This window comes from Pungitius pungitius, chromosome 3 (genome assembly GCF_949316345.1).
Source record: "Pungitius pungitius chromosome 3, fPunPun2.1, whole genome shotgun sequence".
In the NCBI taxonomy this organism is placed as follows: domain Eukaryota; kingdom Metazoa; phylum Chordata; class Actinopteri; order Perciformes; family Gasterosteidae; genus Pungitius; species Pungitius pungitius.
In genome coordinates, this window is record NC_084902.1 from 29678543 (window position 1) to 29690008 (window position 11466).

Here is an 11466-nt window from a genome sequence, read left to right on the forward strand (position 1 = left end):
GGGACATTGTTGCATCTAGTTAAGATATACTGCAGAAATTCATATGTAGAAATAGACAAGTATGATAAGACAATCACTGTATATATTAAAATAAGTTTAGGCATGAAGGCTGCTGGATTTGTAGGATAAATATTTATAAAGAGACAAGCACATTTAAAAAATACAAAATGAATCTACATCACATTTAGAATTGCAGTGTAAAAAGTATTGGTAGAGCATTTATTCCTCAGGCGCTCATCTCGGATTTGTCCTCTGGTTTGGGAAGTTCGATCGCCATGGTCTCCAGATACTCTGAGAAGGAAGGAGAAGACAAATCAAACATGTCTTGGAGATGTGCAGCGTTGAGCACAGACTTTTCTCTCTTACTGTGGGTGTAGTCCGTTTCTGGTCGGGCGGCGATGAAGATCCAGGCCAGTCCCACCAGCACAGCCACCACCAGGTTCACCGTCACCCACGGGTGCAGAATCTGATGCTCCAGCCCCGGTGGCCTGGAGGAGACACGCGAAGGGTGTCATGTACCATGGTAAGACAGAAAGATCAAAAGGATCCCGTCATCCTCACCATAAGGTGGTGTTGAGGCTCGGGTACAGGTTGATGCGATCGCTGGTCATCTGCTGGCTCAGGGAGAGGACCAACGCTGAGAAATACACTGAGCGGAAGACAAGCAAAGCGTGTGAAAGGTGGTGGGGGGGGACACACACACACACCGTGTGGAAGGTAGTGTTCAAGTAACAAGACGTAGTGAGGACTCACAGAAAGAGGCCAGAGCCACCGGGTTCAGTGTGATGAACTCACTGAGCGCCATCGAGCTTTTGGCCAGGTTCACTCTGAAAATACACAACAGGTTGTCTTTTTTTCAGCTGCACACAAATACATTTACAATACATGTGTGTGTGGGGGGGCGGGGGGGCTTCACCTGTCAAAGGCGGCCACCGTGCTGATGGCGAGCAGCATGTAGAGCAGCGACTGGGCGGGGTAAGCCAGGCTGTGGTACTGCTCCAGCAGGTTGGACAGAGCGGTGAGGTGGCGTCCGGCTAGAACGTACACCACCGCCACGTTCCACATGGCGCAGCCCGCCAGGAAGCCGTGGCAATACAGGCCGAGCACCCTGCACCACGTGCAAAGGACAGGAGATGTTTAGTGGGGGGGGGGGGGTTTACCGCTCAGACACAAACTAGCGTTGCGCGAGGCTCGCCCTCTTCACCTGAAGCCTTCGTGCACTCGGAGAGACACGTCCCTGGTGCTCCAGAGCGCCTCCACGTGGAGGGTGGCGGTGGTGGCGGCGTCCATCTGGTCGCTGGTCTTCCTCCGGTCGGGGCGCTCGGCGGCCTGGAAGCGCTCGGTGGCCTGGAAGCGCTCTGAACACACACACACACACACACACACACACACACGGGCGTTACCGACCCTCCCGGCGGAGCGGGTCGCGTCCTCCCGTGTCGTTACTCACTGTTCCTCTCGACAAAGACTTTCCCCACCGGCTGGCTCTGACCCACGGGGGCCGAGAACAGGGGATGCTGGGAGACCGGAGGCGCCGCGTCGGCGAGGATGTCGTCCTCCTCCACGTCGAACTCATCGGGAAGTGGCGACTCGACAAATTTGGTCTTCCTCAAATTGCAAGAATAAAAGCACAAAGAGAAGCATCAACCGAATATGAAATACTTCTTTTTTTTTTTCTCATTTCTATCAAACACGCTGCGGTAATTTTCATTTTCTTACTTTTTCTTTCGGCTTTTCTTAACCACTTCTTCTCCATCAGCGGTCTGATCCGCTGCGTCGCCGTTCACCAGGTCGGCCTGGTCACCGTCCAGATCTGAAAGCACAAATTCACACATCTGTAAACCCCTGGGCCATCGGACCTGCACACCAAGGGGGCCAAACTACGTGCCCAGTCCTCACCAACGGTGGCTGCTTTCTTCTTCTTCTTCCTCCGCTGAGTCGGCGCGTCCGCTGTGGGTTCAAAGGTCAGCTGCTCCACGACCTCCGATTCTCTCCGGCTGCCGAGGCCTCCCATCTCCGTCCCATGATCTGAACAGGTGACATGGAGGAAATGTTTCAGGCTAAATGTCTCGCGTGTGAAACGCTGCTTTCAACGGAGTATCTTGAGCTCGTTGTGCTCGATGCGATGGTGCAGCAGCCCTTTGAATCCAGGTCAGTGATTTGAAAGGTTTAAGGTCACGCACCGCTCCAATGATCGCCTCCATTGTTTTCCTTTCTGACTCTCTTCTTCTTTGCTTTTAGTGCTGGTGCTTCTCCTGTACAAGGTGATGAGTAGATGAAGTTAAATGACATCTAGAGTTTAAAAACATTGGATGTATTGGTCTCGTCTGGACTCACCAGCCGTGTCTTGACTTCATGTTTCCACACGTCCGAGGAGAGAGAGAGAGAAGCAGTAGTTTGGTTTAGCTGTTCCGTTGAAGATGGAGGTCACTGCATCACATTAGAAAAACACACGTACGTACCTCGGCATTGTGGGAAGTGATCGTTGTCCCCGCTAAGACACAAAGAGAGAAGCACGAGTCACGTGTTGTTCTGTGTGTTTGTAGATTTCTGTTTAAAATAACTTCAATGGAACAAATATTTTATCCCCCCTTTTGTTTTTGCTACTTAAATGTTTGAGTTACAGTATTTACAGTTAAAAGTATTTCATACCACGATGGAGACAACAAATCGGACCTCTACAACCAGCGACCTTAGGAAGCCCGACGCTTAGCAGCTGGTAAATTGGATTGAGAAGCTCCAATCAAACAAAGCACAAACACACCAACAAACAAACCGCCGTCCCTCTGACAAAAGGAGCCCGGACGCAAAGGAAAAGTCACTTTTAAAGAGGAACCCAAACGTGGTGCGAGTAAATGTCAGATGAGAACTCACCGACATCCTTCTGGCCATCTCAACCTCAGATGCAGCGAGATTGAAGAGCAGCGACACAACACTTCCTGTTAAATCCTCAGCTAAATCCGTGTCCATTCATCCGCCAGGACGGGGGATTACTCAGGACAGAGGTCACGCCACGCAAACCTTTATCAACTGTGTGTGTGTGTGTGTGTGTGTGTGTGTGTTATGTCCAGGAAGGTCTGCACTAGGTGACTATTTCTACAGTTCTATACATATAAGTGAATTTCAGGTTAGTTCCACTGGGTAAGACGTGATTTAAATCAAACACCAGAGGTCTGAACATCCTTTACACTAATTTTAACACAAATGTTCACGCTGAGTATCCAAATACTTTGAGTGACGTGTATTTGTTGCCGTTACAGGATGTTGTTGATCACTAACGTCTTTCTAAAATGTGTTGATCAAGTTTGTTAATGTAAATCAGGGAAAAGCGTGCGATCGAGTAATGTGATGAAATTAGAACTGAACAACTGCAGTGTTACACTAGTTTGTTCTCTACGTCCAGGGAGCTTGTTTTTACAGTTTAATACAATAATACATGCAGAAGTTACGTTTGGTGGTGGTTGTAATAAAGAGACGTATCTTAACATTGAGCTGTAAGGGAACAACACCTGGAGTTGAAGGACTCACCTGAGGAAGAGGCGGGAGCTCCCTGGGTTTCATTCTCTATGAAGAAGGTAAAACACAAATCCATAACGAGATCTTCAAGTAACGGGATGCCGATTTTAAAAGCGACCCACTAGCTGTGTCGCTTTTAACTCACTTCGAAATAGTGACCGTTATGTGCGAAAATACACAAACGTTACCTTTGAGCCTCCTGTATCCATAATTTCGAGTTTCTCTCCCAAAAGCGACTTTAAACATTCATCTTGCTAAATTATTTAGTTGCTAAGTACATTTTAGCGACTACAGCCGTTTCAAAGTGAGGAAACACTGAAAAAGTTGTTATTAACAGTCGTTTAACATCAATGTTTATACTCTGCGAGCGGGTGTTTAACCCGGATGTATTTCAGCATTGGAGACTAGACTTCCGGTATCTTCAAAATAAAAGCTTCTATTCAAAACACCCAAACAGGTGAATAAAGTGAATATTTAACTGTTGGAAGTGGTTTGTTGCGGTAACAAGTAAAAAATATATAAAAACGATCCTTTTGTTAAGGTTTATTACTTTTTTATGCAATAACATTTTAGGCTAGAGCAAACTACAAAATAGATAGAAATAGAAATAGACAAGAATTCAACATGAAAAAGCATCACTTTGTAAACATATGTTCTTTGTTGCAGGGCTGTGTTGAAAAGAAGGGAGCAGGGCAAGAATGATCCCCTACATTAATAATAAGTAAAATATTACAGCTTCATGTATCTAATAATACCTACGAGATGAAAATAATCCCATTTCTTTCTTGCCCTACCTCCTTAAAACATTCAAATTGATTGACATGTTAAGATTTCACAGTGAGAATTGTGTAAAACAAAAACAATTGCTGCCATGATAACAGGAGGCTGAGTTTCCTCTCTTCCTCATGTGGTCGTGGGTCGTATCCAGCTGGCAGGGACCCACTGCGGCTCGTCCTGCGCCTTCCTCACCGCCGTCAGCAGCTGGACGCAGGAGTCCTGCAGCCCGTCGTTCACCATCACTTGGTCAAAGAACGGCGAGTAGTGAGACTCCATCATCCGGGCGGCTTCTTCCATCTCCTGGAAGTCTTCCTCCTGATTGAGGAAACAAAAGTCTTGATTTCCAAAAGGTTTTGTTCTCTTAATTTCTTCTTTGCATTCCTACTTCTACTACATTTAATGTGAATAAAGTATTCCTCAGACTTTTCTTTTACTTTGAAAGGTCGGTTGGTGTAATAGTTGGTGGTGATGTACGAGTCCTGTCTGGTCTCCTTGAGGCGATCGTGCGTGGGCGGCTTCACGTAGATGATGTAAGCCTTCAGCTCGTGGCTCCTCACGGCGTGGACGGCCTGCAGGAGACAAAGCGCTTTGAGGCACAGCTTGTGGCGTCTTGAAGAGGACGCCGATGCTGCTCTTACGCTCGGATCGATGTCCACGACGCAGATCTTCCCGCTGAGCAAGACGTCCCTGGCAGACTCGATGCTGGTGCCGTACAGATTCCCGTTGTACTCCCCGTACTCCAGAAACCTGCCACCAGGAAGGAGCCACCGCCACTTTAATAGTAACAAGTGGGTAAACCCAGTGGATGACTCATGGCTCAGTGGTACCTGTTGTTGGACACCATGTTGCCAAAGGTTTCCCTGCTGATGAAGTGATATTCTCTGCCTGACTCCTCGTGGCCGCGGGCTGCTCTCGTGGTGTCTGGTGGAGCAAAGTCTGCTGCGGTTTCTCTTTCATGCCGACAGTCACTTAACTTTCATCCTAAAGCGGCTTTTTACGTACGAGGCACAGCTCCCAGGAAGATGTTTGGGTTCAATTCAATCAAGCGCCTCCGAAGCTCATTCACACCCACACCGGGGGGGCCTGGACACACAGGGGGGGGGGGGGGGGCAATTCATTCATTTGAATGGTTGCTTTTACCGGTTTGGTAAGAAACACAGAAGACACGTGCGATAAACTGGACCTAAGAGGGCGATGAGGCGGTGTGCGTCCTGCGGGTGGCGCTGGTAGCGCACCACCTCCTCGTAGGGGCCGGCGAGGCTGTCGGAGCAGCGCGCGTGGCACAGGGGCTGGGGGGTGCTGTGGGACCGCCGCCGACACAGCCGGAGGCTGCGCCTGAAGCCCGCTGAGGGACACGTCTCAGTTTACGTTGGGAGAAGGTCCGGCGTGAGGGACTTATGGATGAGCAGAGATCAGAGCAGCGGACACTTACCCAAGTAGATGCCTTCAGGGTTGCTGCAGCAGTCATCCTCTGCTGGGTGAGGGGGAAACGATTGTATTGTATTTAGCTATCAATAAATACATCAAAACTAGTATTTGGAAGACCAGATCAAATAATATTTACATTCTGACAGACACTAAAGTATTCTGGTCCTCCTCTCTACAAACATCTGAGGTTCTCTCACCGTCTCTGAGCTCCTCTGACGTTTCACCGGCAGACCGACGCAGGAGAAATGACAAAAGACTCAGACGGAGGACGGGAGACGGAATACAGAGTCAACAAATCAACAAAGACTTACCTACCGGATTCAAAGGCCTCCTCGTCTGACAGGAGGGAAACGACACAAAGCGGGGGGGGGGATTAATCACAGACCAAAGACGTGCCGCCTGTTTACGCGTGACAGATGAAACGGGGCTTTACCTGCTTCCACGCATTTCTCGTCGATGTCCTCCTCTGTTGGGGGGGGGGGGGGGGGGGGGCAGAGTTGTGCTTTGCAATGTGAGTATAAATCATTTGGTTTTCTAGCTAAATGGGAGACAAACGACAGGCGGCGTGCTCCTTACCTTCCTCCACCGTGCTCACTTCAGTGGGGGGGGGAGGGGGGGAAACAACGAGTCACACAAAGCGGACGCAGGCTGCAGAGGCTGTGAGACTGTTACTTACAGGTCTGCACGGAGGCCTGTGGATGATACGGCTGAGACCACCACACCTCCCTCTGCTTCCTGGGACCACACGCAGATCACATGACCAACCAAACACAGCCTCACGGCCACCTAGCAAACATGGCGCCTTTCCTAAAAGGCCAAGGCCCCCGGCGAAGGGCGCCCTGTGGGCGGAGCCACTGACCGTCTCAGCAGGCTGGCGGAGGGGACGAGGCCCGCGCAGGCCGAGCTGCTGGGCAGCTTCCTGGCCTGCCACCACAGGGGGTCCGTCTGGTCCACGATCTCCAGGACGTCGCCTTTCCTGAAGCTCACTCCGGCGTCCGCGCAGGGGATGGCCGGGTCCTGCTGGGGGCTGTAGTCCACCAGGGCCCGCACGTAGAGCTTCACCAGAGCGGCTCGGTTAGCGGGATGCAGGTGGAGGGGGGGTTAATGTGTGTGTGTGTGTGTGTGTGTGAGGGTAATTTACCATCGTCTGGTTGTGCACCGGCCTTTCGGTGATGGGAATGACCTTGAACATGATGGTACCCTGCGACCTCGCTTGCTGATTTTGGGGATTCATAAGCAGATATCAATGGCTGACTGACTTGCAAAAGGTGAACATCTGATTTAGTTTAACGTTTAGACACCAACATATACTCAAAAGGGGAAACATATGTCCACTTCCTGAAACTACTGTAAAATCACAACACCAGTCATGTAGCTTCTGCTTTGATCACTCTACGCACCACGACTTGGATGACCTGCTCAGGTTCCAACCCGTCCACAGGAAACCCGTTCACCTCTATGACCCTGTCCCCTGCGTGGAGCAGGCCTGCACACACACACACACACACACGGATCTGATTGAAGGTCACGTTTCTACTAGCGAGCTGAGCTCAAACTGGTGAGTTGAGGACAGAAGGCTCACCGCTGCGATCAGCCAGACCTCCATGAATCACCCGAGCGATGAAAATCTCCCCCGTGATCTCGTTTCTCTTTATAGTGGCTCCCTGGAACAGAAGGAGAGGAGAACACAGAGTAAATCAAAGTTGCTGTGAAGCGGGGGGGGGGGGGGCGGCACACGATGTGGGGACGGATGCGGCAGAAGAGGTCGGGAGGTTGAATTCACGACGAGGTAATGGTGACACGGAGGAGGAGTGATGAAGATCCTGGGACGAGGCCTCGGGGTGAAACGGTCCGAAGGAAGAGGATGAGAAATGCAACAGATGAAGGAACGGATGTCGGCTACCAGCGTGCGAGCAGGTCCACGGCGTGAAAGGAGCCGAGAAGTCTCTGCTCACGTCGCCTTCTTCTTCTTCTTCTTCCTCTTCTTCTTCTTCTGCTGCTGCTGCTGCTGGTGGTCAGGGGGAGCCTCGAGCTTGGCTTCGTCCAGCAGGCCGTTGGTCAGAAGGCGGTCGGGCGCTTGGTGCGTCTCCATCGGCCTTCTCTTGGTTTTGGGGGTGACTCGCGGCGAGAGAGACACAGAGAGACGGCTGGTCCCCTGCGAGGTGGACGTGGCGTCCAGGGAGCTGCCGAGGGAGCTGGAGGAGGAGGACAGAAGTGAGGGGCAGGAGCGCCCCGACCCGTGCGCCAGGGAGGGCGCCGCGTCCCGCTCGGCGGGGTCCGGCCCGCCGCTCTCCGTCGCCACGGCGACGACCAGGAGCGCCTGCAGCCGCTCCACCACCTGAGAGAGGAGGCTCAAGGCCTGCGAGTTGTCCTGCACCGTCTCCGCCATGCGCTCGCTGGCGGCCGCCATCCTCTGGCCGAGGAGCTTCATGTCCTTGGTGCTGCTCTCCATGGAGCAGGCGGCCAGCTGCACCGCGCCCCTCAACTCCTCCAGGCTCTCCTGCCCGGGCGGCTCCCCGGGGGCCGCAGGGGGCAGAGCCGCCGCCGCCGCCGCCCCCCGGCGAGGCCGCATGGGGCTCGGGGGAGCGGTGTGGACGCGGGGGCTCTGGCTTCGCAGCCCGGGGGGGAGGCCCGGCGGGAGGTAGTGCGGCACGGTGAGACACGGGGGAGACATTGTCCACCGCCGGGCCGCGGGGGGGGGGCCGCCGGACTCTAGCGCTTCCTCCTCGGCGCCACTGTCCTCCACGATGTTGTCTCCAAGGAAAAAGAAAGAGACATTATCAAGCTGTGACGAGGGATGGGGGCGGCGGCCCAGTGACGGCGGCGTTCCTTACCGATCACAACCGAGCTGCAGAGCGACGGCGCCGAGCGGTTCAGGTTCTGATCCCAGAGCAGGTGGGAGCAACAAACCCTGCAGCGGCCGCCCGGCTCGCGGCGAGGCGGGGGGGACGCCGCCGCTGCGCCATGGCCCGGCGGGTTGCTGCCCCGGTGGACGCCGCGCCACAACGAGTCCAGGCCCCCGGCGGGAGGGGCCGGGCCCCGCTGCAGCCGCTGCTGGGTCCTGTGCCGCAGGCCGTCCCAGTAACCGCGGATCCCCCCCCTGGAGCGCTTGGCCCCAGAGGGGGACGAAGTGAGCGGCCGGACGCTCTGGTGGTCGCGGAGCTGTGAGACAACAGAGTCACTCAAAGGCAGAGGGCAGGTTGGGGGGGGGGGCTACTGACGCCCCACTGCGCGTCTCTTTTCGTTCTCACAATGGCGCTTTCTCTTAAAAAAGAAGCACAGTGCTTTTCTGTAGCATTAATAGACTATTTGTAAAATGAGGGATTAAGAAACATCTGCTTTCTCTTGGATGCAGTCAGCTGATTCATATTGATTCATATTGATTCATATTGATTCATATTGATTCATATTGATTTATATCTGGCACCAAACAACAACCTCCATGTTAAAACAAATATCCTGAAAAATGTACTTTCTTGTTACTTGTTCTTCTGAGTTTGTATCTCTATGTGGAAATGCACTTATTGTACGGCGCTTTGGATAAAAGCCTCAGCTAAATGACATGTAATGTCATGTAATCCTTCTGACCTGTGTTGTTGTCCAGTTTATCTGCTGAGATGTATCAAGATGTTTATTCTAAAGATGTGACTTGGCTTAGTTCACTCAAACCACAGCATGGATGTTCATACTTATCCCCACATGGAATAAGTACTAAGAATCTTCTGCTTCTATACATTTTTCATTTTGCGAACCCACAATCTACAAAGAAAACGCGCTCTAATGTTTCAGGTCCACGTGTCCGTATGAAGATTACAGGTTAATAAGGTGCACAAAGGAAATAGTCCTAATGGATCCTCCCTTCTTGAGGTTCTCCTGATCTACTGATTTAAATGTGATGGACAAAATAACAGAAACACCTGTGAGCACAACACGACCCAGCAGCAATCAAGGCTTTGGGATGAAGTGGAAATCAGAGAGAAGACGGACATTCTTAGGATCCGACTCTGCTCAGAGGAGCTCCTCATCTCAGGCCTCAGGGACCATGGACCTCAGCTCTTCTGAAAGGCACCTGGTCCTGTTGGAAGCGTTTGCATGCAGGCGCTGTGTAGCTCACCAGTGGCTGTTGGTTCTTCACCAGGCAGATGATCCTGGTGGCCTCCTCGTCGGCCGGCAGCCCGTCCGCCATCGGTGGAAGCACCGGCTCGTAGTCCTTCTGGGCCACCGTGTCGTGAGCCGAGAGCAGAGCCTGCAGAGCGGGGACATCTTCAATGAAACCTGTCATTGGTGCAGACGTGACGTCATGCTGCTGTAAGCCCCTGCAGGCACCTGCAGGTTGGGCTTCCTCAGCAGGCTGTAGAGCTCTTTGGCTTCTTCAGAGCAGCCCGGCAACGCTCTGATGTCCGTCAGCAACTACGCACACCAAGAAACGCACCCCCCCACAATGAAGAGAGAGACTCGCACAAAGTGAACAAGAGCAACAGATTATTCAGAAGAACCAAATGGGAGCGGTGACCTGAAGCGAGAGTCCCGACGCGTAGTCCAGAGCTGGCGCTGGAGATCCTCTCAGGTACCTTTGAAGACACTCGTAAACCTGAAACCAATGCGATCGAACCTTAATAACAGCATTGTTACAGCGTATTTATTTAGCAGCACTCATGTTAATGCGACCTTGAGCAGCGACTGCAGCCAGGACGCGTTGAGCAGGCTGTGGAGGATCTCCACTCCGTCGATGTCCCGGTTCACCGAGCGCTGCACCTCCTGGATCACGTCACTCAGGATCTGACGCAGGCCTGCGGCGCAACCACGACCAGTGTGAGGGGGGGGGGGGGGGGCGGCCCAGGAGCCGCCTGGGGCCTCGCCACAACGTGCCTACTCACCGTGCTCTCCTAGCTCGCAGGAAGGGTTCATCACCTGAGCCTCCACCGCCTGCCTCATGGTCACTGGACCCCCGGGACCTTTGACCCCAATCAGGGGCGGACTGCTCACGACGACGGAAAGATCCTGGAAACACCACCGTGTGACTTGTTCTTGTTAATAAAGAATAACCTACTAACTGGGGGTCTGTGTTTGTGCATCACGTCGGACAATATACATGAGGAGATATTTTCATTCAGCAAAGCCCACTGGCACGCACCAGCTCTGGTGGGGGGGGGGGCAGCCACATGGAGGTCACACTTTACAGCAGCGTGACAAGAGCAACTGTGATGAAAAACAGAGCGATGCACAGATCCTAATCTGATCCTAAGGCTGCTGCACCATTGCGTGAAGGCAAAGACCAGCATCACTGCATGTGTTCAATTCAATGTCATTTATTCCCTTTTACAAGAACAAGGGCCCTGACTGACAGGGTTGGACCTCTATGTCCTCCATGCCTGTAAATAAACAATGACAACCCCATGGAGCCGTGCGTTGAAGCAACAGCTGGTAGAAATAGAATAGAAGGTGCTCCTCAAGAGGTTCCTCGTTGAGGGAGGAGAGGATCAGCCCTCTTTCAAAAAGCATCTTACCTTCCTTCCTTCCTGGATCCTCACGGGCGCCGACCCTCCAGATCCTGCAGGTCTTTGCACCGCCACTCGCAGGAAGAATGTATAGAGAAAAAAGAGCTGACGGAGCGCAGCGCCTTTGATCGAGCGGGGGGGGAGAGGGGGGGATCTGTAATCTCTCTTAATCCCAGGCAAGTGAGCCGCCCGCCTCTGGCCACCGGAAACCGGTTCCTCCCTCCCTCCCTCCCTCCCTTCCCCCCCC

The 11466-nt window shown here is 52.7% G+C and overlaps 3 protein-coding genes across 4 annotated transcripts in view; all 3 read right to left on the minus strand.

The window, feature by feature from the left end:
- The window catches only part of LOC119220256 (abl interactor 2-like), a 63701-nt gene that overhangs the window by 11970 nt on the left and 40265 nt on the right, over nt 1–11466 (minus strand). The window lies entirely within an intron of this gene.
- LOC119220589 (transmembrane protein 237A-like) lies at nt 118–3923 on the minus strand. Of its 2 annotated transcripts, none has more exons than XM_037476702.2 (14): nt 3705–3923; nt 3529–3564; nt 2463–2494; nt 2338–2351; nt 2184–2255; nt 1900–2028; nt 1720–1813; nt 1451–1608; nt 1205–1358; nt 917–1108; nt 754–827; nt 562–649; nt 367–488; nt 118–291 (listed from the first exon to the last, which is right to left on the minus strand). In XM_037476702.2, the coding sequence occupies exons 1-14, from the start codon at nt 3723–3725 to the stop codon at nt 227–229; spliced, it is 1251 nt and encodes a 416-aa protein (XP_037332599.2). In that variant the 5' UTR covers nt 3726–3923; the 3' UTR covers nt 118–226. The 2 variants fall into 2 exon arrangements, with proteins under 2 accessions (XP_037332599.2, XP_037332607.2); XM_037476710.2 differs by having other exon boundaries at nt 2653–3564.
- mpp4b (MAGUK p55 scaffold protein 4b) lies at nt 4053–11294 on the minus strand. Its single transcript, XM_037475922.2, has 22 exons — nt 11229–11294; nt 10599–10722; nt 10390–10511; nt 10235–10312; nt 10048–10131; nt 9836–9967; nt 7304–7385; nt 7122–7207; nt 6863–6937; nt 6581–6777; nt 6398–6456; nt 6298–6315; nt 6155–6187; nt 6037–6057; nt 5919–5933; nt 5726–5767; nt 5477–5638; nt 5296–5376; nt 5121–5214; nt 4932–5040; nt 4728–4862; nt 4053–4608 (listed from the first exon to the last, which is right to left on the minus strand). The coding sequence occupies exons 2-22, from the start codon at nt 10654–10656 to the stop codon at nt 4420–4422; spliced, it is 1872 nt and encodes a 623-aa protein (XP_037331819.2). The 5' UTR covers nt 10657–10722; nt 11229–11294; the 3' UTR covers nt 4053–4419.